Below are 26,280 nucleotides of genomic sequence, written 5' to 3' on the forward strand. Positions count from 1 at the left end.
CCAGGAGCTCTCTAAGATTCTACACTATCAAAGGATATGAACAGGCAGTTCTCAGATGAAATTAAAGCCATCTATAGTCATATGGAAAAATGCTCTAAATCACTATTGATTAGAGAAATGCAAATCAAAACAACTCTGAGGTACCACATCACACCTATCAGGTTGGGCAACATGACAAAACAGGAAAAAGACCAATGTTGGAGAAGATGTGGGAAAACTGGAACACGAATGCATTGCTGGTGGAGTTGTGAACTGATCCAACCATTTTTTTTTGTTTTTTTTTTTTTAGGCAATTGGGGTTACGTGACTTGCCCAGAGTCACACAGCTAGTAAGTGTCAAGTGTTTGGTCTGAGGCCGGATTTGAACTCAGGTCCTCCTGACTTCAGGGCTGGTGCTCTATCCACTGTGCCACCTAGCTGCCCCCTGATCCAACTATTTTGGAAAGCAATTTGGAACTATGACCAAAGGGCTATAAAAATGTGCATACCCTTTGACCCAACAATAGCACTTCTAGGGTTATATCCCAGTTAGATAATACAAATGGGAAAAGGACCCACATGTATAAAAATATTTATAGCAGCTCTTTCTGTGGTGGCAAAGAATTGGAAATTGAGAGGGATGCCCATCAGCTGGGGAATGGCTGAGCAAGTTGTGGTATATGAATGTAATGGAATACTACTGTGCTATAAGAAATGATGAACGGGCTGACTTCAGAAAAACCTGGAAAGACTTGTATGCTCTGATGCTGAATGAAATTAGCAGAACCAGGAGAATGTTGTACACAGTAACAGCCATGCTGTGCGATGATTAATATTGACAGACTTAGCCCTTCTCAGCAATGCAAGGATCTAAGACATCTCCAGAGGTCTCGTGATGGAAACTGCTATCCACATCCAAAAAAAAGAACTATGGAATTTGAATGCAGATCGAAGCATACTATTTGCTATTTTTTTCTTTTCTGTTGAGTTTTGTTTCCTGTTTCTGGTGGTTCTTCCTATTGGTTCTAATTTTTACTTACAACATCACTAATCTGAAAATATGTTCAATAAGAATGTATATATATGTGTGTGTGTATACACACACACACACACACACACACACACACACACACACACACACACACACACACGGAGAGAGAGAGACAGAGGAGCGCAAGCCTATATCAGATTGTGTGCCATCTTGGGGAGGGTGGTGGGGAGGAAGGAGGAGAAAAATTTTAAATTCAAAAGCATATGGAAGTGATTGTTGATAAATCAAAATAAATTAATTTAAAAAAGAAAAAAAAGAAAAAAAAAGAAAAGAAAAGCTGGGTGGCACAATGAATAAAGCACCATACTCAGAGGTCAGAAAGACCCGGGTTCAAATCCAGCCTTGGATTTGGACACGCTGGCTGTGTGACCTTGGCCAAGTCACTTAAACTCACTAAGCCTCAGTTTCCTCATCTGTAAAATGTGCTCCACAACTTAGCATGCTCCATCTGTGTTAATTATCATTACTATTATTGCTAACAACAGAAAAGAAACCATATTTCACTAACTGAAACCTAAAACTCCATGGATATCTCTAAATCATGTATGTGTGTAATGTGTTTGTGTGCATATGTACGCATATGTGTGTATATGTGTTATAGAATGCAGATCTTCCTAAGCAGCCACACTGTGTCTCGCCACTGGAATGCAGTTTAAAACAATAAATCTGCCAATGTCGAAGATGCTCAAAAGAAGGGGCGATCTGTCCCACAGAAGGAAGGTACAAAAACGTTCTAAGCAACAATCCTTCTTCTAGAATAAGCCTCTGGGTGATGGGACAACTCTCCTAAAGATGTCGAAGGCTGGCTCTGCCTTCTTTAATAAAGCTGCTCACACTTTATGGCCACACCTCATTTTCCTGATGGCACAAATGTAAGTTGGCTTAATTCATTTGAAAAGTACGTGGATGGAACCATGTGTACTCAAATATTTAGAGTAACATGTTTTGTTCAAACAACAAACTGGAAACCCAGAGGGGAAGCATCAATCAGGGAATGGAGCACAAACGGGCACAGCCACATGAGGGAGCCTTCCCTTCAATGATGAGAAACCTGGGAAGACTTGTAGGAACTGATGCAGAGAGACATGAGCACGTAATGGAGAATGATTCTGAAAGCACAATTCCCAAAGACCCTCAGAGGAACAGGAAGGTACAGAATGAGGAGGGTGTTTTCAGCCCCACCAAAGTGCTGTGGGGGTTTGCGGGATTTTCCTTCCTAGTTACAGGAGAGGTTGTTTCTGGTAGGAAGGGAGGAGGGAGGAGTTGGTGGATCTTAATAGCAATTGAAAATGAATAAGAAAAGCAAGAAAATATACACCAAACTTTTTAAAATCCACAGAAGAGAATGGAAGGAAGATCAGAAGGGAAGAGACATGCAGGGCAATTTTGTTACTACCATTTTAATATACACTTAAAAAAATGCAATAAAAGTTGATTTTTCTATACAATTCTTTTCTGTATTCAAGTTTAGCTTCATGACCAAAAAGGAATTTTTTATAAAAGACTATAAATTACCTTCTGAAAGTAGCCTCTTTTTAGTGTTTTATCTCGAACTTGTCGGAAATACACATAACCATAAAAATATGCAGGATCTTTCTGCCAAAAAGGTAAAATAAAATTAAATCCTATTTCAGTATTTGTTAAAATCATATTTCTTTGCACACCAAAAATAAGATGAGACTCAAAAGGTCTCAACCCAACCTTCTATTTGAATAGTAAAACATTTAAGTACTATACACAGAATTCAGGAATCAGTTTTGCTTAATCTTATCCAGGAATAAAATAATCATATGATCAAAATGCTAAAAGACAACAGAGATGAATAAGAAAAATGAAAAAAAACCATTTGAAAAATAGAACCCATCTAGTAAAAGTTTCCTTCTCCCCTCCTCAATACATACAGCGTTGTTGGAAGCTTTGTGTTGCTTAGGGTGATAACCTGGTAAAAAAGCCACTTGGCTCAGATTCCCAATCGAGACAAAAGGGCTAGTAACAAAGTACAGAACGATCACATTCTAACTTATTCCTGAAATCTTCAACGAAACTTTAGTATACTTCAAGAACTTGTGGAGGCTTCTCCGAGCTCCCAAGCAATCAGCTTCCTTCCCTCTACAGCCCCTAGAGGTATCACTGGAGGATGCAAACGAAAGCACGAGCATTTCTGCCAGACACAACCAGTGTGTGACTGTATAAATGCACACCGATGCTGACCATTTTCTCTACCACGATGACCTTTTCCTGTTACTATTGTTCTAACCTTTAAATACACAGGTGAGTCTCGGTCCAACTGATCCTGGATACATCGAGCTGATATCCTCCGGCCAGAAGACTGTCGGAACCTGAAACAAAACTGCGTATCTCCAAGACAGCCTGATGAAAACAAAAATAAAAAGAGGGAAATGAGGACAGCTTAGCCTAACACTTTATTTACACAGAATCACAAAATTTTAGAGGTAAGAGGGGCCAGAGCTTACCTACCTGCTCATTTTGAGGACCCCAAAGTGACCTGTCCAAGATCACACAGCCAAGCCGTGACCAAGCTGGGGCTAAAACCTCAGTTCTGTATATGACATTTTCATGCTTGTTAATTTTCTTTTGAAATGCTCATAGACAATTATTTGTTTTCTTCATTATAATTTATTTTTAACCATTAAGTTTTAACTGAAGCTCACTTAGTTTCATAAAACACTCTCCAATTTAAAAAGCAGTTTATCAAAAGTCCAGACTGAAACAAGGTTTAGCCAGAGGCATTGATAATATTTTTAAAACAACAAATCCTTACCATATCTTTTGAAAAAGCTATAAAGTGATTACTAAGGACTCCAGGCTAGATTAGCATGAGAACTGCCAAAGTTCTGGCTACCTGGGCCAGGTTTTCCTCTACTACTTACAGCTGAAAACAAAGGGGCCTCCATGTGAAAGCTACCAAAAGAAGTCACAGTGTTGAGGTAATATGACTGGCCTACACGGTCCTCTGTGACTGATCCACAGGAATCCTGGCTTCTTCCACCCTTTTTCCTTCAGTGAGCCAGACTTCCAGAGCAGCTCTGTACAAGGGACTGGCACGAAAGCAGAGCTGAAGAGTACGCAGAGCCTCCCTCCTAGTAGCACAGAAGAGGGTTTAGGGGATGACTGGGGGCCCAGCTCACTCTCCAACAAAGGCCTGCATTGACCAATAATGGAACCCTAACCTTAAAAACTCATACTTCTTCTACCTTTCCTATTCTTCTTCTCACAAAGATATTAATTTGTAATTGCTGTATTTCCATTGGTAACAAAGACCCTGTCAGGCCTTCAGGAATCATAAATCATTAAGAGTGGGCAGGGTCTTGAGAAGTCAGTCCAACCCCACACCCAGTCTGAAATGACTTACTTTCTAAGGCCCCAGGGATAATATGGGGCATTGTGTGGCTGGTGCTCTGAGAGCCATCCTCAGAAAGAACAAGCAGAACCCGAGATCAAATCCTGCCTCTGACCCAAGCTGGCTGAATGACCTGAGACAAGTCCCCTGAGCACTCCTCGTGCTCCGGGCAATGCTCCCAGGCTTAAGTTTCAGAGAAGATGCCAATCAGCATGGGTAGTTTTTGTCATAGGGAAGTACCCTATCCCAAAGTTATCACAGAGATAGTCCTTTCTCTTTTCAGAGCCTACAAAATACAAAGAATTAAAAGTCCACTTGAGAACACGCTGCAGTAGAACACGAGGTATTACTAAATGTGATTACACAGAATTTCAGCTCTCATATCAGTTTTTTTCTAAATCCTCCATTAACAGCAAAGAGCAATGGATTTTTATATATTTATTTTATAGCCAAGAAACTCCTCATCTAGCATATTTCCATGTACAGTGCAGCATGTGTGGCTGCACCAGGAGCTGCTTTGGTTTTGTTTTTTTATATATTATTAAAATCTCCAGCTAAACCAAAATGAGGAATGGGCTTCTAAAAATTTATGTTTCTAAAGAGGGAATGTTTTGTGTATTTACCTCATTAAATGAACTTTAGGTAAAAACTTAATTGTAGAAAATAAATCCATTAAAATGAAAGCATTGACTGTGGCCATATTATCTTCTTAGATGCCTTTCCTGAATTTTTAAGCAACAAGACTAGCCTCTGGGTGGCACCTCCTTTCAATGAAGCCTTAGAACAGAATTTGTCAGGAGCTTCTTGTGAACCTTTGTCCCCTAAGCTAGGAGGCGTGTATGCATTTGAAGATTTCTGAGAACATGGAAAGCTTATTTTGAAAGCTGCTTTTGGAATACCCCAAAAGAGAGGCACACAAGAGGAGTATTATTTAGAGAATGCACAGTTGTTGTGGCCCATTTTCTCTAAAAAGATTCAGCAATGAAGACTAATGCTTTCCCCATGTCCCCCTAAATCATCTTTTCAGGAGACTCTAAGCTCCTCAAGGGCAGGACCTGTTTTTCACTGTCATCTAGCACATGAGGTAGATAGTTACAAAGCATTTGTAGAACTGATCTACATTCTTGGGTCTCACCCACGCTGCCCTAAGAAATGTCTGCAGATGCCGAAGAAAAGGTTTCTCTAATCTTGCCATGGTTTGCACACGCCTCAGGCAGTAAGGATTCTCAGATATCACCAGAGTTCATGCAGCAAGGATTCCCCAGGTCCAAACACTGCAATACCTCTCTAACAGCTCTAAGCTATGGGTGAGAAGAGGAAATATTGTTTATTTTAAGTGGAAGGGTGGTGGTAAAAGTTCCTGAGGCTGGGAGGAATGGGGGAGAGATTTCTTTGGAAATTTGAGGACTCTTCCCTACAATATCTACCTACATTTTCTTGACTCGTTGTAAATGAATGACCTAAATGGTTTCATTTTTTCTGCCGACTCCACAGAAACCAAAACTCCATTTTTACTGTTTCCTGAAAAATGCAATACAGCTCCTGGGTTTCCTTCCACAGCAATAAAAGTTATTTAGAGATTTTTTTTTAAAGTAAATCCATTTCAGAACTAGCTCAGCCATAACAAGCTCCATTTAATAAAACACATGACGAGCAACCAGCTGTTTAGAGAGTCACCAAAGAGAACAATGATCTAAATCACATTCCCACTGTGTGGTCTCTTGGCTGCCTGCACTGACGCTCATCTGTCAGGATGGCGAGATGCCTGCTTTCAGAGAGATCAAGTTCACTCAGACCACACAATCTGCGGGGGAGATGTGCCCTACTTCACTTAGGGGATCAGGTCAGAGGATCATCAATCTGGACCCAGAAGAGATCTCATCAGTTCTCTAGCCAGGATCTTTTTTTTTTAAACTCTTCCTCCAAAAAATACCAAACAGCTACGGTCTGCACACATCTGTTCATAACACAGAAGATATATTCTAACTATGGACATGTACGCTTCTATTTAAGTCCTAAGCCTCGATGCTTACATAATGTCCCAGTGCCTTCAAGGGGCATGAAAAGCCTATGCCCAGGAGAAGCCAGGGCTAGGCCAGCAGACAAAGCTGGAAAGGCCAGGGCCAATCTCAGCAATGGACTTCGCATCTGCCTCCCAAGCATCAGTCTAGTTAAGTTCACACAGGCTCCATATCAGACCCGCCACCAGGTAAAGAATTCCTTAGGCACAGCAACTCCAGACATTGCCACTAAGACATAGAGAGCCTGGTGGGAAGCGTACTCACACTGATGACCCCACACATCTTTCTGAAGTACTGAAAGATTTCTTCAATCAAGAAAAAAGGGACATAAGGGACAGATCTCAGCCTTACCTTCCAGAAGTAGACAGGGTGAATAAAGGGTTAACTCAAAAAAAAAAAAAAGACTAATAGTAAATAGATGTTAAACCGCCATTCAAGTGGGGCCGCTAGGTGGCGCAGTGTATACAGCACTGGCCCTGGAGTCAGGAAGGACCTGAGTTCAAATCTAGCCTCAGACACATAACACTTACTAGCTGTGTGGCCCTGGGTAAGTCACCGGGCAAGTCACTTAACCTCATTTCCTAGCCAAAAAAAAAAAAAAAGAAGCACCATTCAGCACCATCCCCTCACTACTTAAGCCTGGTGCCCAGATGAATAGTTAAGTTCTTCCCTTTGAAAACTGGGGAAGAAGAGTATGAGAACATAATGCCTGCAAAGCAGGAATCGCATCTTATTTCATCTTTGATTCACCAGTAATAGCTAGTATTTATGTAGCACTTCAAGATTTGCAAAGCACTTTACAAATGTAATCTCATTTGAGCCTCACAACAACCCTGGCTGGTAGGTGCTATTATTATCCTCATTTTACAGATGAGGAAACTGAGGCAAGTAGAGAAGTGACTCCCCAGGTATCTGAGGCTGACTGTCAATTCTGGTCTTCCTGCCAAGCACCTTTATTTAAACAGAGCAGCCACTTCATACGTATTTGTTGACACAGGGGTAGAAAGGACCAAAATGGCCAGCTAAGGGTCACAAAAGCCACAAGGCCCACCTGACATACTACCCTTAGCCACACAGGGAGGCTCACATGGGGTCTGCCCCACTTGTGGCAAGCTAAGTTCACTGACTAGAGGAAATGGTTTTGATGATGGAACCCCATATTATGCAGAAGGGCAAATGCAGCCCGACGGGGAAGGAGCCCATAGACACAGCCTTCAGCTGATCTGATTTAATAAAAACTAGCGGTGCCATTAATCAGTAGGCAAAAATTCTAAATATTTAGGTCATTTTGATAAAAAGGCAAGACAGACCAATATCTCATAATCCTTACAAGCCCTTCTAGAATCTCTCGAAGGCAATAACCCCATACACATTTATTGTTCTTAATTTTGCAATAAATTTTACAAGTCCAGAAAAGGCCTGTCCACAGAGGTACATCAATTTTATATGACTATTTTAGAAGTGATTGAAGAAGCTGTTTTCACAACTTCTAAATCTGTAGCAAAAATTCGGAAGCATGAAAAAAATGTAGTTTTAAAAAAAAAAACACGGAATGTTAAAAATGGTCTCTAAGTCCCCCAAATCAGAGAAAGAGAATTCTTATTATAGAATTAATTGTATAAGTAGCAGCACGCAAAAACAGCACTAAAACGTGCCTGCTTCACCAGGTGCCATCCTGCCAGTGGTAGATTCAGCACCATCGGGAGGTCTGGAGGGAGCTGGAAGTTGTCAGCAACCCAGACCACACACAAGGAGGTTGGTCCAAAGGAAAGGACCCCCACTAATATGCTCCTCAGCTGAACTCGCCTTTCCCGGGGTCTGCCACTGTTAACCCTCTCTTGTGTAACTGGACTCTGATTGCCAAGCCTTGGCCTGGTCACTAACACTGACTGGAGGCCACCCACTGCTGGTAAACTTGGGAAACCCATCTGAACGTCGGGCCAACTGCAGCCACTCCATCAGCTTGTCCAACTTGTGGTGTCTCTGGATTTCACGATGCCTCCCTCTATCCTTAAAAGAATCATGGAAACTATTTATTCTTTAAATTAAAGTGAAATAAATAAAATTTTCCTCTGAAAACGTATTCAGATTTCGTGCACCTCCCAGCAGCAGCAGACCACCTCAGCTTGCTGGACTCAGCCAGAAGCTCCCAAGGGCCCTGCCTGGCACAGCTCCCTCCCTGGACTCTCCCAGGCAGGCTCCAGCCTCAACACCCGCCGCACTCACACACATTTAGTGATGCAATAAAAACATTACCTGAGTTCGAATCTGGAAAAGACAGATAGCAAATATTCGTTTTCTGAAAAAGGAAACAAAAGGTATATGTGCTGCCAAGGCATCCAACAGAAATGAAAAGCAGGAAAAGACACAGACTTACTTCTTTATCACTAAGTCTGGAATGCTCTGGATAAATTACCTACAAAACAACGGTAAAGATGGATTAGAAAATAAGATCAACATTCACACTCAGCAGATACTTTAAAATAATATATTAAACCAAGATATCGACTTAACATGGTCAAAACTTTTCTAAAAACTAGAAGAAAAATATGTATGAAGAATTAAATTTATGCTTAAAAATGAAAGCCTGCATTTGACTACCCCCAGAAGTCAAAGACCTCAGTTTAAGACTGGTCTAGACCCTGCCTGGGAGAAAACAAAGCACCCATCAAACCACTAGTAACTTAACAACCCTCAGTTTTCCCTTAAAAGTCACCTATCTCATGACAGTACGATTTAACGGAAAGAGACCTGAATTTGGAGCCACAAGAGATCTGTTTTCCAGTCCAGCCTCTTCCAATCTCCAGAGCTCTCTGGGCCTCAACTTTCCCACATTTAAAAAGGGAGCAGGCCCAGATGATTTCTCAACCAGCTCTAAATCCTAGGTTCTTCCAGGGTGGCTGTCAGAATCAAATAAAATGATGCATGCACAGAAACGGGCCCTAACCAGCACTGCTGACCTTCCAAGGCCTGAATGGGGCCACCTCTCCACCCCATGATCAAATCTACCTTTCCTTCAAGTGGCACAGACCTTGGAGTCTTCTAGTCCAGTTTTTACAGAAGAGGCAACTGAGGTCAGGGATATGAACTGAAGTTCCCAAAGTCCTACAAGCAGCAAGAGTAAGTATGACAATTCCATTTTACAGATTGAGGCTCAGAGATGAAGTGAGTGAACCAAGGTCACAGAACCACTGAGTAGCACACCCGTGATTTAAACCCAGGGCCTCTGAATCCTGTATTCTCTCTATTTTATTACAAATAATGACATTTCTACTACAACCATTTCATGGTTAAAAGTAACAATAGAAAATGCCTTCAACATATCATGGGAAAATTTCTTTGAACTTCTAAGTAATTTAACAACTTTAAGAATGTAAACTTGTATCTTAACTTGAGAAGTTCTCCTCCCATGATTCTTTTTTCTTTTTTTTCTTTTTTTGGTGAGGCAACTGGGGTTAAGTGACTCACCCAGGGCCACACAGTTAGTATTATGTATATGAGGCCACATTTGAACTCAGGCCCTCCTGACTCTATCCACTGCACCACCTAGCTGCCCCTCTCCCATAATTCTTTATAATTATCCCTAGTATGTCCAAAAGTGATTCAATCCTCCATCAAAACTGTGATTCTTGGGGCAGCTAGGTGGTGCAGTGGATTGAGCACCGGCCCTGAAGTCAGGAGGACCTGAGTTCAAATCCAGCCTCAGACCAAACACCTGACACTAGATGTGTGACCCTGGGCAAGTCACTTAACCCTAATTGCCTAAAAGTTTAAAAAAAAAAACTGATTCTTTCCACTCAATATTTTTGTAAGGTAATAACTCAAATGCTATCAAATTATTTAAAGATGAAGAAACTGAGGCTCAGAAAGATTAGGTGATTTTTCTCATCACGAACAGCGTGAGAGGCCAGGCTACAGGATAGAGAGGTGGCCTTAGAACCAGGAAGCCCTGGATTCAAGTTCTGCTTCAGCTAGCAGATCCGGGGGTGGGGGGGGGCACAAACTGACTTAGAAAAACACAAATGAACATTCTCTATGCTGTACTACATTTATGTTTATTTTGTTAAACATTGCCCAATGACACTTTAATATGGTGGGGGAGCTTTGTTCTAGGCAACTCTCTAAGGCAGAAGTATCAACCACCTTCTGCCTGTTCAGAGTCTGGATTCCTGGACCTCACAGGATTCAGCATCTATACCTGCTACAAAGCCCCTGAAACATCAGTCTGTCTCCCTCAAGTGACTTCTCTCTAGCCACTAACAATCTGCTTGGACTCATTCCTCAATGGCTAACATGCTTCCCAGAGATTCTGAATCCCAGGCTATCACTGAAAAACCCCATTCCCCACTACCCCCACTGCTCATTCCCTTACTCTTTTCCCCTTTCCCCCAAGTCATATTCCAGATCTACCTACTCATTCCACTGTGGTCTCAAGAATGAATTGGCTTTTACCTTCCCTGTCTTCCTTTCCCACTCCCTCTCTCTCCTGCACCCATGGCATCCATGGCCACACTTCACAGTACTGCCTACACTTTCACTCAGACCCCTCAATTCACTACCGATCACGGGGGAGTCAGAAAAATCCTTGCTTCCCATGGCCTCTCCCCCCATTACTCAGCTGCCTTGAGATTCTTTCATTCCAAATGTATCATCCAGTGAAGACTGTGATAGCTGTTAATTTATCAAACCCCCAAGATACATTCCTTTTCCCTCAATCTTTTCAGTTCCTGGCTCACAGTCTCTCTCTTCTCCCAAACTCTTGCCCTCACACTAGGGGACTTCCACACACATACTAATCTTTCCTCAAATCCTCTAAATCCTCAACTCTATTATGGCCTATTCTCCCACCCCACTCCAGCTACACAGTGAGACGAGGGACCCCTTGAGCCTGCCATCACCCACAAGTTCATAACCTCTTGAAAATCCTTTGCCATCTTTCCGTCCACCCTACAACTCTAACCTTATTCCATCTCTACCAGGACCTCCAATCCCTCCATCCCACAATTCTCTCAAAGGTAGTACTGGCTACACTCTCCTTCCATCCCCCCCCACCCCAAGAACAACTCAACTGTGGCCCATCCTTGACACGCCAAGCCCTTGCCAACTTAGGCCATCACTGATCATGCTTTGCCAAAACCCAACCTTGGATTACTCCTGCCATTTATTACCCTCATTCCTATTTGCATGCTGCTCAACAGAGCTGGAGGAAAGTCAAGAAAGCATACAAAGTGAATCCATTACAATTTACAATACAGAATCTCAGCTGAGCCCTCCCTGCAGCCAGGCAATCCTTTTATTTGTCCCTAATCAGCTCCCTATCCTATTCACTACAGTGGCTAGTCCAAATCTTTTCATCCTTCCTTCCCCCTACCCCCTCAGCTGATGGCCTTGCCTCACACTTCAAGAAACCAAGGCCATTCAAGGAGAGTTTTGTCTCCCCCTCCTCATTCACATCACTCAGATGTCTTCCCCCTCTAGTTTCTATCTTCACCCAATCTATGTGATGAAGTGGCCATTCTTGCTGAGGTAAATCTCTCTATATACACGACTGACCCCATTCCATTCCATCTTCTCCAGCAGACTGCTGGACTTCTATCAGCACCACAGTAATCAATATTCAATCTTTCCCCCATTTAATAGCTGTTTAACTGCTGCCTATAAACCTTTTATTTCTGCTCTCTTTAAAAAACTGTCACTAACCCAGCCATCCCACTATCACCAGATCACTTGAACATCCCACTCACAATACTTCTGCATCTCCTCCCTTTCATGGCTGAATTCCTCAAAGAAGCCATCCACAATAGGTGTCTACACTTCCTCTCCTCTCACTCTCTTCTAACCCTCAGACATCTGGCGTCCAACCTCCTCATTCAACTGAAGATCGTCCCTCCAAAGTAATCAGCCATCACTTCATTGCCAAATGGAACAGTCTTTTCTCAGCCTTCATCCTTCTTGACCTGTCCATCACTCCTACTCCTGGATCTTGTCTCCTCTACAGATTCTCCTGGGTCTCCTGTCTGACTGCTCCATCTCAGTCTCCTTTGATGGATCTTCCTCTAGTTCACACAGAATAACTTGGGTTTCCCAAGGCTCTGTCCTGGGCCCTCTAGTGGACATCCCTGGGAACCCTGCAGGGCACCCAACCCTGAAAAAGCCAGCTGGGCAGCTAGCTATGTGTGTGGTGGTGCATCTGGGCCCTCTGCTATTAGGGAAGTCTGTAATAAGGCTTGCCCAACACGGCCAAGGATGATCTTCTGACAAAGCATCGACCCGTGAACCTAAGGGTTCGTCTGAGAGACCGAGACATAAGACAGAAACCTGTGAGACTGACATCAATAACTGATAAAATTCTAGATCATGTTATTAATGCGATGGTTAGTGACCACTAATTAAAGTAAGACAGCCTGCACAGTAAAGAAATAATGCTTATACAGCACCTTAAAATTTACAAAGCATTTTAAATATTTTAATTTAATTTTGAATATTCATGTAGATTCATTAAGAACAGTCACAGCAGACTGGCTTTATCTCCTTTTCTGACAGGTTACTAGACTCATCTAGAGGCTCAAGGGCTACCCCAGCTAGAATCGACTTGATTTCATGGAACATCAAAGACAAAGCTTCCTATGAAAACCTAGTGGGCAAAACTAAAGACTGGACAGCAGTCAAGCTGGTTGGGTATGGAAATGGTATGCTGACTGCCCAAAACATGTTAATATCAACATCAACCTAAAAGATCTCAAATCCAGAGCATCCTAGGCCTCTAGCACTGAACACGTCTGTGCTATATTTTTATGAATGATGATAATAAGAGCTAACATTTATATAACACCTACTGTGTGCCAGGACTGTGCTAACTGATTCTTACAATTATTACTTCATTTGATCCTCACAACAACCCTGGGAGGGAAGTGCTATTATTATCCCCATTTTTTGATGAGGAAACAGAGGTAAACAGAGACCAGATGAAGGCACAGAGGGGAAGACCTGTTTATCAAATTTACTGATTACAAAGCTGGGAAGGCTAGCTAACATACTAGATTAATGAATGACAGAAACAGGACCTAAAAAGATCCATAGATTCTAAGAGTGGCCCAAAGTAGCACCTTGTGTTTGGGTTCAAAAAGTCAACTACATAGTCACAGGATGGAGAAAGCCAGAAAACCATTCCTGCAGCCAGACCTGGGGTTCTAGCAGATGACAAGTCCACCCTGAGTCAGCAGTGACGTGGCATGTTGGTTCATCCAATTTTACTGCTTGACTATTGTCCTGAGGCAGATACTGACATGTCTGAGTTAGGCAGATCTTGGGAAGGCATTTTATACAGAAATGTATGTGTTTGGGTGAGGCTCAGCTCATTGTTGGGTCTGAGATGTCCTGCCATCATCAGACTACTTCTAACACGGCGATAATTTAGATAGCTCTGGGTGCCTGTCTGGGGTCCATTTTAGAAGGACTGACGCTGATAAGCTGTGTTATAAGCTCAGAGAATAACCAGGCTAGTGAGGAAACTGGCCAAGTTGCCATATATGGGGAAGCTGAAAAAAACTAAGCAAAGTTTCTGAGAAGTCCCAGTTGTTCAAACACAACAGGGCTGCCTCTAGGAGCACAGTTCTCATCAGTGGAAGCCTTCAAGCAGAAGTTAGCTTATGACTGGGGAGGTAAAACGGGGATCAATGATCTGGGTATGGGCTGGATTAGATGATCTCAGAGATGCCTTCCAACTCTAACGTTTATTTATACCTCAATACCTAGCCACAAATCTTTCCCTCAGTTTTCCCACTCCACAGCTAAGGCCACTGTTATTTAGTTAGGACCCAGCAAAAGACACTCCAGTTGAGTGGTATATTAACCAATATCTTTTAAAATCCATACCAATGATCTCCTCTATTACAAGAAATTACATGGTGACTTTATAACACAACGGGGGGGGGAGAAACGTTACATCATCACTAACTGAAGAAACACTAAAAAGCAAAATAGAATAAATAAATCTTCACTAGAATGCAAAGAATATAAAACAATCACAAGACAATAAACAAAACTCACATCAATACATCACGGACCTGGGATTTCCTATGTGACTCTCCTTGGCCATCAGCCTATAAACAAAAATCCACCTATTACTTAGGAGATAAGCTGGAGGGGGTTGCTGGAGACTCAGAAGTTAACCGATTTGCCAACTGTCACATTGCTAGAAAATGTGTGAGGCAGAATTTGAATTCATGTCTTTATGACTCCAACTGCATCATTCTACTCACTATGCGAGGCTGCCTTTAATGTTTAAATTTACCTTTGAAAATCTGTGACAAAATCGTTGTCCAAAGTCAGAAGTCTAAGAAGTTAAAAATGGGCCATTCATTTCCTGTCAAGGATAAAATGGTCCACGTGGATCCCTGCTGCTGTCCCCTAACTCTCACACCTGGAGCTAGTACCTGCCCAGTCCTCAGGCCCTGGGCTTCCTGTACCTGACCAGTAGGTCCCCAGCAGTCTATCAGACCTGCCTACTGCTGACCACCTTGCTCATCTCGAACACCACCTGTGCTGGTCCCTCCACCTGGAAACATGACCAGGGTCTCTGAATCAAACTCCCATGGCCTTTGTCAAATCTTCCAACTTCTGATACCAACATGCCCTAAAGCAGAGGTGGGGAACCTCATGTGGCTTTCTAGGTCCTTGGGTTTGACCAAGTCCAAGTTTTACAGAGCAAATCCCTTTATGAAGGAGATTTGTTCTTTGAAGTTTGGATTCAGTCAAAGGGCCACACTTGAGGACGCAGAAGGCCACAGGTTCTCCACCCCTGCCCTAAAGGAAAAGGAATGATTCAAGAAGGTATCAAAGAGAAAAAATTTAGAGCAAGCCTGACACATGGCAGTGTCATAGCCAACTTCTTCTGGTGTTATCGGCATTTTACATATTTTATCATATCTGGCCATGTTCTGTCTCAGGTGATACAACAATACAGTCCGGCAAACAAGACACCCCTGTCCTGAGAGAAGACCAGAAACAGGAAAAATAAACCCTGAAGGCAAAGACACCATGGGACAGTGTCACAACTGCGTCCCCGACATACAAACGGCTCAAACAACAAGGTCTCACTGGCCCAGGCACCACAACACTGCACAGGAAATATGATCAGGGTGTTTCTTAATACGAGTCCTAAAAGCCAGGCTTTCCTCTTGGTCCGTATATGCTGCTGACAAGCCAGGACCAGAGAGCTGCTTGTACTCTCAGGCCTCCTGTCGGCACTTGCTGCCTTCTTTCCTTCGCTCTGAACTTGGGCCTAATACCAGATGCATCCTACCTGTCCTTTTCCCTCCAGACTCATTTCTTAGTATGGAATCCACCTTCAGAATCGTATTCCTGCGTGCCCATTCCTCAAATAGCTAATATCACTCCCCCAGGCCTTTGCTACCATGTTGCAACAGCCAGCCTTTGACTCAATAAAAGGTCTGTACGAACTTGGGGTCCCAGCTGCCCTTCATTTGAACTAACCTGCTCTCACAGGAGCTCTGGTTCTGACAGAAGTATCTTTACAGATAAATGCTATGGTTTTACCAAATGATGTTTCCAAAACTGGGGTATATTTTAAACTGAATTTCAGACAGACAACCTTTAAAGATTCCATTTGATTATGGTTATAATTCAATTGCACAGAGAGTTATTAAGTATCCAGTCTGTGCAAAGGCACCCCTTACTGTAACAAAACAGTTCCCACATTTGATTTCAGCAGTGAAACTGTGGCAGGAAAGCAGCAGACAATTTGTCAGAGTTTGTGGGTTCAAAGTCTGACAACAGACTGCAACACACCACCTGGCCAAATCACTGACACTTGCCAGTTCTCCAACCATAAAAATGGAACTAGTTAATCTCCAAGGTCCCTTCTAGCACTAATTTTAGGTCCTAGGATTTCATCTTATTTTTAAAATGGTCACAACCCAGGATGTCAACTCTAGACAAAAGATGGGAATCAAAACCCAACCACTTTGGCAGAAGTCAAATGAATCCATCTCCAAAACACGCCACACTAAAATAAGTTCAAAGCTCTAAGAGGGACACCCAGCTTAGACTTTAAGAAGCTAATCTTAAACTGCAGCATATTCTCTGAATTCAGTTTTTCAAACACTCATCCAATAAATGTCAAAAGCAGCCCACAAATATTCTGAGAGGATCTTCCAAAGAAAGGCATAGGTACTATTCATTCGACATTCACAAACAAGGCATGTCATTTAACGTTCAATGATTTTTACGGCCTTAGTTGGAGAAAAGAATGGGTACTATGAAGTGGCAAGCAGGTAATGCTAGATTTGAGCCCAAATACCTTAAGTACTAGAAATGCTTCTGTATCTCTTACCTAGGTATTTTAAAACTAACCCTTACAATGAGATTTCTCACCCTCAAAGTACATGCATCAAGCATTTCAACCTCAGCATCATTGCTCCATCTAACAGTCCCCTCCCCAACTCCCTCTGCTCATCAAAATCCTACATCCTACCCTCCCTCACCCCCTACAGCTCTGGCTCAAATCCTACCTCATTCATGAAGCCTTCTGCTGCCCAAACTAATGTGTAACATACACACATACACAAACACACACACCCCCCAAAACCTAATTCGAATTATGATCTGTACCACTTATATGCCACAACAACCTTGGCATCATGTTAGCCATCCATTTGGGAATCTGTCTTCTCTCTCCCTGCTCTGTGTCCTCTGCAAATCTGATGAGCATGTTTACTACATCTTAAACCAACCACAGATACAAATGTTGAATGCTTTTGGGCAACCTTTGTGCCACGCTGGCATCCTCATGCTGTCAAGAGAAAATGAGAAAGAACTCAGCACCCCGGGTGGGTGGGAAGGCCTGAGAAGTGACCAGGCCAAGGCCCAAGCCTAGGGTGGTAAAGGACAAGCAGGCTAGAACGGGTAGTGACCTATGGAACATCTACAGTAGTGAGATCAACCACCCACTGACGTGCTTACACGTGAAGGCATTCCAAATATTTCTCAATAGGCACAAATGTACAATTATTTAATTAGCATTTGTATATCGCTTTAAAAGTTACATATGTTAATTCTTAATTTTAACCTCACCGCTACCCTGGGAGATCGGTGTTATGATGATCGCCATCTCACAGATGAAGAAACTGAGACACAGGTTAAATGATTTAGCCCAGGGTCGCACAACTAGTTAAGTGCCTGAGTCAGGTTTCAAAATCGGGCCTTCCTGACTCCAAGTTCCAAGCTCTATCCACTAAAACATAGATCACTCTAAAATTCAACAGATGCCATGAGACTTTCAAGGTTTTTTTGGGGGAAACACTAAATATGAATAATAAATTCACCTTTTCCTCAAAGTACAGCTTCCTTTTTATTGGTTCAGGTGAGGTCAACTGGGTCATAAAAAAATACCAAGATCATCTCCAGAGAACCATGAAAATCATCTCTCCTAAAATGGCAAAGATTCCAAATCCCTGGTGTTCTAAGTGATTTAGAGATAGAATATGATTTGCAAGTTTCATATTTCAAAAACTTTTCATTTCCACTTTAATCTCATTGCATTAACTTTTCATCCCACTCATTCTTTAGTGCTTAGAAAATTATCAACAAAGAGATAAAGAAGTGGAACAAGTCTTTATGGTCTACCCTCCCCCTTTCCTGTTCCTTTTTCATCATCTGAAAGTCAACAACGGCTTGGAAAGAGCTCAGGCTGCACACCTTAGGCGAGTTCTTCGTGATTCTTCCACAGTATCTCCCAAGAATTCTAAGCAGCAGGAATTCTACTTATTTGCATAATTACTCCAAGTGGAAACAGGAAATGAACAGGATCAGGACTTTACATAATTTCTCCTCCAACATCAAATTATTCTGTTTATTTTCCTGTTATTTTCTTAAACTACATTGTCCGTGATCAACCAACTAACAAGAATTTTATTTAGTGCCAATGGGACAAGAGCTAAAGATAAAAAAAAAGGGACTTACGTCCAAGCATGGAGTTTGTGTACGTGCCCACTGCCCCCCAACTAGGTCTGCACCCCACCGAGATCAAAGAAAGAGGAAAAGGGCTCATAGGTACAAAAACACTTAGAGCAGCTCCAAGCTCGGGAGATGCCCAGAAACCGGGGAACAGCTGAACAAGTGAGCATGCACGACTGTGATGGAATACCACGGCACTGTAAAAAATGGTAAAGGGGATGGTTTCAGATAAACCTGTGGGGTCTCAAACTGATGGAAAGCACAGGGAGCAGAATCAGGAGAACAGTTCACCCAGTAACAGCAATACGTAAAGAGAATCAACTGGGAAAGGCTTAGGAACTCTTATGACCACAATAACCAACCACAATTCTGAAAGACTCACGATAAAATATGCGATCTACCTCCAGGGTGGGAGAAATGACTGGAGAGCAAACTGAAGCACAGCTTCGTCTACTTCTGGCTTTTTCTTTTTTGGGAGGGGAAGGAAACATGGATAATGCAGAAATCTGTTTTGCATGTCTATACATGTTTGTGATGGGTTTTATTTTTCTTGACTTCTCAATGGTTGGGCAAAGGGGAGGGAGGAGAGAATCTGGAACTGACAAAACTGAATTCTTAAAAAGTTTTGAATTTAATAGTTTAAAAATATTGCCCTATTATAAATGCATAGATAAGGCTTTGCTCTAGATCAAAACAACAAAATCTGCAACACAGTACATTAGACAAGGCAGTCAAGAGAATTGTGTTCAAATCTCAACTCTGCTACTTACTGCCCAGGTCAAGTTAAGACTGTTTATTTGTTGAAGAGAGACAGTTTGAGAGGAAACTGTGAAGATTTACTTGGACTGTTGTTGCAAAGTGGAACAGGCAGAAGCAGGAAATCAATGTATGCTATCAACAGCATAGAATGACCAATTTTGAAAGACTTGAGAATTCTGATCACAGCAATCACAACTGCAGGAAAACGCCATCCATCTCCCACTAGAAGGGATGGACTATAGTGCAGAATGAGACACACCTTTTTTAGACCCGGCCAATACGGGAATTTGTCTTACTCAACTATTTATATTGGCCGCAAAGATTCTGGTTTTCTTTCTTTCTTTTTTTATTTCTAGGGTTGGGTGAGAGGTAGAAGAAAGGCAAGAGGGAGGGGAAAAATGAATGTTTGGTAATTCTTAAAATAGTATTTCATTTTTTAAAAGAGCTTATGCTTATTCCCCTGGGGGGGGAAGGTGAGAGGGAGAAAAAGTACTTACTTTATAATTTAAAAATAAAATTTCATTTTTAAAAAAATTAAGACAAATTAAGTCAAGTAAGCCTCAATTTTCTCATCTGTAAAATGAGGAAACTAATGATCTCTGAGGTTATCTTCTGGTTTTAAATCTTATGATCCTAAAAGATATTTTAACCTTTATTTATTAATTAAATGATTAATTATTAATTAATTATCTGCATTGTACAGGCCTCCCCACAAGAACTATTTCCCTAACCCAAGAGCAAGTTCTGAATTTTCAATGCTGAACATCTACATTTAGAAATCCAGTAAAGGCTTTTTTTTTTTAAATCTCTGCCACTGATGTCACACACTGGGCCAATTTCAGCTTCTTCATTTACCAAATGGAGAGATTCTCATCACTCACTACATTATTGCATTTTTGAAATACAAAGTATGGCAGAAACTGTAAAAATAAGTTGAGTATACAACATTCATGTTGGTCCCAGGCAGAAGTAATTTCTTTTTAGCTCTGGTGTACAACACTGGGGAAAAACCAAAGAAATTTTCATATCTGGAAACAGCATCATATCTAACAATTAGGATGGCTAAATAAGCTATGGCTTGTTGACAGAACAGAATACTACCCTATAACAAAAAGCAACAAATATGAAAGATACAAAAATATGTAAGAAAGCATTATACAAATGAGATAAAATAAAGCATAAATAAAACATGCATGTATAAAAAAAAAGCCAGCCCCAAAGTCTGTTAAATACACAGATGAAAAAATCAGAAAGGTACAGAAAAGTTTATGTTTTCATGTACACTTTACAGCTTTGATTTTTGGTTGAAATGCATTAACTTTTAATTAAGTTTTTTCTTCATGAAGAGAAGGCAATTTCACAATTGATTAGCCATAACTGTCAAGAGATTCAAACTGAAGTCACTGTCTGGCTACTCCAACGCCTCCGCAGGATTTCTGAAGGCTCTGCCAGTGGGGTACAAAGTCTGGCCGGCTCTAACAAACTGGAATGGCTTCAGGGATGTCGAGAGCATGTGCCTGCACTAAGCAGCAGAACAAAGCAGCACACAGTAAGCACTTAATAAATGTTCACTGACTGACTAATTAGAAATTCTGGCACTGCCCCATCTGGCTTTCACCTCCTACCATTTTTCTCCTCCCAATAGCTCCTTCACCCTCATGGAGACCTCTCCTTCTTCCACCCCTTTGCATTCTCAGGCTCTGACTTTACTTTCCTTCTCCAACCTTAGCCCAAATTTAAGTCATTTCAACTGTGCTCTGGAGTCTGGGGCCCCTCTCTTTCTACCCCAGCCCTTCCGTGTCTCTCCACCCTGCCCCCTCCCCTGCCCCCACCATGGATGTCCCTCTCTTGTCAGACTTCGCTGCCCGGCACCTCATCTCCTCCTCCAGAGCCACTGAACAAAGCTGTGGCCGACCTCATAACCTTGCTGACTGGGCACATTCCAAACGAAGCAGCCAGGCCTTCTGCCCTCTGATGCTTCCCAAAGGGATTCCCTACCTCAGTGCTCACAGAAGCTTTCAGCCCTCTCCCCCTCCCCACCCCAGGTGAGAACCTTGCCTCTTCTCTCATTCTCCCTCTCTGCAGGTCCCTTGCCATCATCTCCCAGCCTCCCCTGCTGTTCCCTAGTCTCTAATGAATGGCCCTCTATGTGGGTTCTTGATCCCATCCCCTCCTGGCTTCTCCAGCAGACCACATTCTCCACCATGCCTTCTCTCCCTCTCACCTCAGCAACTGATTCTTTCCCTACTGCTTTCAAACATACCCCATCCCCTTAAGGGACTGTCCTATCTTTCTCCTCCCACACTAGCTACCTCCACTTACTCTCACCTGATTAGCCATCACCTCCAGGACCATATATAAAGGCCTCTGTTTGGCACTAAAAGCCCATTTAAACACACACACACACACACACACACACACACACACACACACACTGAGATAAGACACTGAAAAAGTCCATGGGCTAGTAAAGGCCTATGACACAGACAGCAACAAGGTCTACAGCAAACATCCATTAGAGAGCTACAGAATATGTGTGTAAGGGGGGAAAGTCATTACCAAAGAGGATAGTCAGGAAAGGCTTCATGGAGAGGGTAGCACTGGGGCTGGGCTTTACAAGAGGGGTAGAAATTCAAGCAGAGGGAAGAGATTAAAGGCACTCAAAACAACGGTATTTGAAAATAATAACAATGGTTGACATTTACGTAATGCTTGAAGTACTTTCCACATATAGAATAATCCTTGGATCATAGATTTAGAGGTGGAAGTAGCATGATGATAACAACCACAATTTCTATACAGTGCTATGTGCTAAGCACTGTGCTAAGGGATTTACAATTATCTCACTCGAGCCTCACAACAATGCTGGGAGGTGGGTGCCATTATTATCCCCATTTTATAGATGAAGAAACAGAGGAAGACAAAGGGCAAGTGATTTGCCCAAGGTCACATGGATATTGTGTCTGAGGCTGCCTCTGAACTCAGATCTTCTCAGCTCCGGCCCAGTGTTTTCCCCCAGCTGCCCTAATCACCCAAGGAGACTGATTTTTTTCCCTGCTGCCTGACATATCCAATTCACCCCACCCTCAAATAACATTCACTTAATCCTGACCTCTCCTCAAACTATGACCTGTCTCTCTCCTCCAATGTAGTACTACATTCCTACAAAGCCATCTACATAGGCTTCATAACATCCCACTCACTTCTTAACTCCTTGGAATCTGACTCTTGAAACTGCTCTCTCAAAACTAACCAACCCGCTCTTAATTACTAAATACAATGGTCTTTTCCCAGTCCTCAGTCTTTTTGAACCCTCTGCAATTTCTAACACTGTCAATCACCCATTCTCCTGCATCCTCTCCTCCCTGGCCTCAATGAGTCTACCCTCTCCAGAGTCTCCTTTGCTATTCAATAACCATGATTTATTCAGTTGCTATTACTGCAAGGCACTATGCTAAGCCAGGTCACACACAGATAAATTAAAAAGAAGTCCCTACTTTCAAAAGATTTATATTCATTATTCTTTAATCTTACTGGTATTTCTCACTTAAAATCAGTTAACATCAGTTACTAGCTAGTAGAAACCCAATACTTACACAGTTCTACTCTGCAGTGGGAAAAGGCAATGACAAAGCAGCACCAAGGACAGTAAACCAGAACTTCAACCAACTCTCTCCCCACAGATCCAAGTTGACCCAGACGTCATCATTCTGGGGAACTCACCAAAGCAACAGAAAGAAGGAATGCTCCCAGTGGATATCAAAGGTTTCTTAACTAAACAAGAGATAGTGGCAATTACAAAAGACAAAGCAGGTAACTTGGATTACAGGAAACTGAAAAGTTCCTGTACAAGAAAATTAATACAACTAGGTTAAGAGCGGAAGAATTGAATGGGGGGAAAAAATCTTCAATCAAATTTTCACCTAAAGATTTGGTATCCAAGATCTAAGATCAAAAGCCATTTCCCGAGGCAGAGCCAAGATGGCACAGTGAAAGCAGTAACTTGCTTGAGCTGTCCGCCAAACCCCTCCAAATACTCATAAAAAATGGCTCTAAACAAATTCTGAAGCAGCAGTACCCACAAAAAGACAGAGTGAAACAAATTTCCAGCCCAAGACAACCTGGATGATTGATCAGAAAGGTGTATCGCACCGGGCTGGGAGTGTAGCACAGTGTGGCATGGGAGCAGCAGGCCACCACAAACCTGGAGCAGGCCTCAGAGGACTGAATCTCAGGCAGCTGTGAAGATTTCCAGACTCCTCAATTCACCAATGCCAAAGACAACTTAGAAGGTCAGTGGGAAAAGTCTGTTTCTGTCGGTGATGAGAAAGGAAGGCAGGGTTTCAGCTCCATTCCCCAAGAGCGTGGCACTGGGGGGGGGGGCAGCTGCTTCCTGAGCTTCTGGCCCACAGACTGAGGGGGAATCCAGTGGCTGATCAGACAGGGACTACAGGGATCTCTTTGCCAGTGCTGAGGCAGGAATCTCTTGCTTTTCCCATGTTTGGATCTGGGCCACAGTTCTGGGCGCGGTGCTGGGGTGAGGAGGAGGCTGGCGTGGTGGAGCTTGTAGTGGCTGTGGAGAGGAGCCCCTCCTCATAGTTACAGGACAGAAAGGAGTACTTTTGGTTGCAGGCCAGGAAAGGAGTAAACACCTCGCCCCTTATCATACCACCTTGGAAGAAATGAAAATTTACAGGTCCCTACAAGTATCTCTGAAAACAGCTGCACAAACCCCCCAAAGCCTGGGACAGTACATTCTCCACACTGGAAACAGACTCTTACCTTAACAAAGAGTTTAAAACTCAAGTAATTGGCTGGGATCATGAGCAAGCAGCGCAAAAAGAGTCAGACTATATTATCTTACTTTGGTGAAAAAGAAGATCAAAATATACAACCAGAAGAAGACAACAAAGTCAAAGCTCCTACATCCAAAGCCTCCAAGAAAAATATGAATCAGTCCCAGGCCTTGGAAGAGCTCAAAAGGGATTTTGAGAAGCAAGTAAGGGAAGTAGAGGAAAAACTGGGAAGAGAAATGAGAGTGATGCAAGAAAATCATGAAAAACAAGTCAACAGCTTGCTAAAGGAGACGCCAAAAAATACTGAAGAAAATAACACCTTAAAAAATAGCCTAACCCAAATGGCAAAAGAGGTCCAAAAAGCCAATGAGGAGAAAAATACCCTAAAAAGAAAAATTGGCCAAATGGAAAAGGAAGTCCAAAAGATTACTGAAGAAAATACTTCCTTAAAAATTAGAATAGAGCAATTGGAAGCTAGTGACTTTATGAGAAATCAAGACACTGTAAAACAAATCCAAAAGAATGAAAAATTAGAAAACAATGTGAAATATCTCATTGGAAAAACAACTGACCTGGAAAATAGATCCAAGAGAAAGAATTTAAAAATTATTGGACTATCTGAAAGCCATGATCAAAAAAAGAGCCTAGACATCATCTTTCAAGAAATTATCAAGGAAAACTGCCCTGATATAGTAGAACCAGAGGGCAAAATAGAAATTGAAAGAATCCACAGATCTCCTCCTGAAAGAGATCCCCAAAGGAAAACTCCTAGGAATATTTAGCCCAAATTCCAGAGTTCCCAGGTCAAGGAGAAAATATTACAAGCTGCCAGAAGGAAACATTCAAGTACTGTGGAAACACAATCAGGATAACACAAGATTTAGCAGCTTCTACATTAAAGGACCACAGGGCATGGAATATAATATTCCGGAGGGCAAAGGAGATAGGATTACAACCAAGAATCACCTACCCAGCAAAACTGAGTATAATCCTTCAGGGGAAAAAATGGTCATTCAGTGAAATAGAGGACTTTCAAGCATTCTTGATGAAAAGACCAGAGCTGAATAGAAAATTTGACTTTCAAATACAGGACTCAAGTGGAACATGAAGAGGTAAACAGGAAAGAGAAATCATAAGAGACTTATTAAGATTGAACTGTTTACATTCCTGCATGGAAAGATGATATTTATAACTCATGAGACCTTTGTCAGTATTAGGGTAGTTGGAGGAAAAAAATTATATGTATGTATATGTAGATAAACAGATAGAGGGCACAGGGTGAGTTGAAGATTAAGGGGTCATATCTGGAGAATAAAATTAAGGGATGAGAGAGGATTATACTCAGAGAAGAAGAAAGGGAGAGGTAGAATGGGGTAAATTATCTCACAAAAAAAAAAAACCAGAAAAGAAAAGTCTCTTACAGTGGAAGTTCGGGGAAACGGGGGAAGGTGAGAGGGAATGAGTGAATCTTATTCTCATAGGATTTGGCTTAAGGAGGGAATAACATACACATTCAATTGGGTATGGAAATCTGTCTTACCCTACAGGAAAATAGGGGGAGAAGGGGACAAGAGAGCAGGGGGATGATAGAGAGGAGGGCAGATTGGGAAAGGGGGTAATCAGAAGTAAATACTTCTGAGGAGGGACAGGGTCAAAAGAAAGAATAGAATAAATGGGAGGGCAGGATAGGATTAAGGGAAATAGAGTTAGTTTTTTACAACATGTCTACTATGGACGTGTTTTGCATAACTGCACATGTACAACCTATATTTGCACATGCTACTGGGAAATAAGAAATATAGGAAATGGGGTACAGAAGTCTGTCCTGCCCTACAGGAAAATAGAAGGGGAAGGGGATAAGAGAAGGGGAGAGAGATAGAAGACAGGACAGACTAGGGGAAGGGACATTCAGAATGCGTGACATCTTGGGGTGGGGGGAGGGGGAGATGGGGTGAAAATTTGGAACTCAAAAACTTGTGGAAGTGAATGCTGAAAACTAAAAATAAACAATTTTTTTTAAAAAGCCATTTCCCAAAAGATAAGTAGTCAAAGAATAAATAGAAATTTCACAAAAGAATTAGAAACTATTAATAACCACATGAATGAATGCTGTAAAGCACAAGAAAAATACACATCAAAATCATGGAAGTTTCACTTACTGACAGACTAGCAAAGAGGACAAAAAAAGGAATCAATAACTGTTGAAAGATTTGTGGGAAAAATAGACACCAGTGCATGGCTGGTGGAGCTGTGAATCAGTACCACCATTCTGGGAAGAGTTTGGACTTACAGATAAAGTGACTAAAATTGTCCATATCCTTTGACCCAGGGATTCCA

At 42.0% G+C, this 26,280-nt stretch overlaps 1 protein-coding gene across 2 annotated transcripts in view; it reads right to left on the minus strand.

Annotated features, from left to right (window-relative positions):
- Positions 1-26,280, minus strand: part of DENND6A (DENN domain containing 6A) — a 66,578-nt gene that overhangs the window by 36,299 nt on the left and 3,999 nt on the right. For both annotated transcript variants that reach the window (XM_020969077.2, XM_020969078.2), the window contains exons 2-5: positions 8,790-8,828; positions 8,669-8,711; positions 3,288-3,400; positions 2,546-2,626 (exon numbers count right to left, since the gene is read on the minus strand). In XM_020969077.2, the coding sequence (XP_020824736.1) occupies positions 2,546-2,626; positions 3,288-3,400; positions 8,669-8,711; positions 8,790-8,828 (276 nt within the window). The remainder of the gene's footprint in view (positions 1-2,545; positions 2,627-3,287; positions 3,401-8,668; positions 8,712-8,789; positions 8,829-26,280) is intronic.

The sequence above is a fragment of the Phascolarctos cinereus genome, unplaced genomic scaffold (assembly GCF_003287225.1).
Source record: "Phascolarctos cinereus isolate Bilbo 61053 unplaced genomic scaffold, phaCin_HiC Scaffold_4;HRSCAF=312, whole genome shotgun sequence".
NCBI classification, from domain to species: Eukaryota; Metazoa; Chordata; class Mammalia; order Diprotodontia; family Phascolarctidae; genus Phascolarctos; species Phascolarctos cinereus.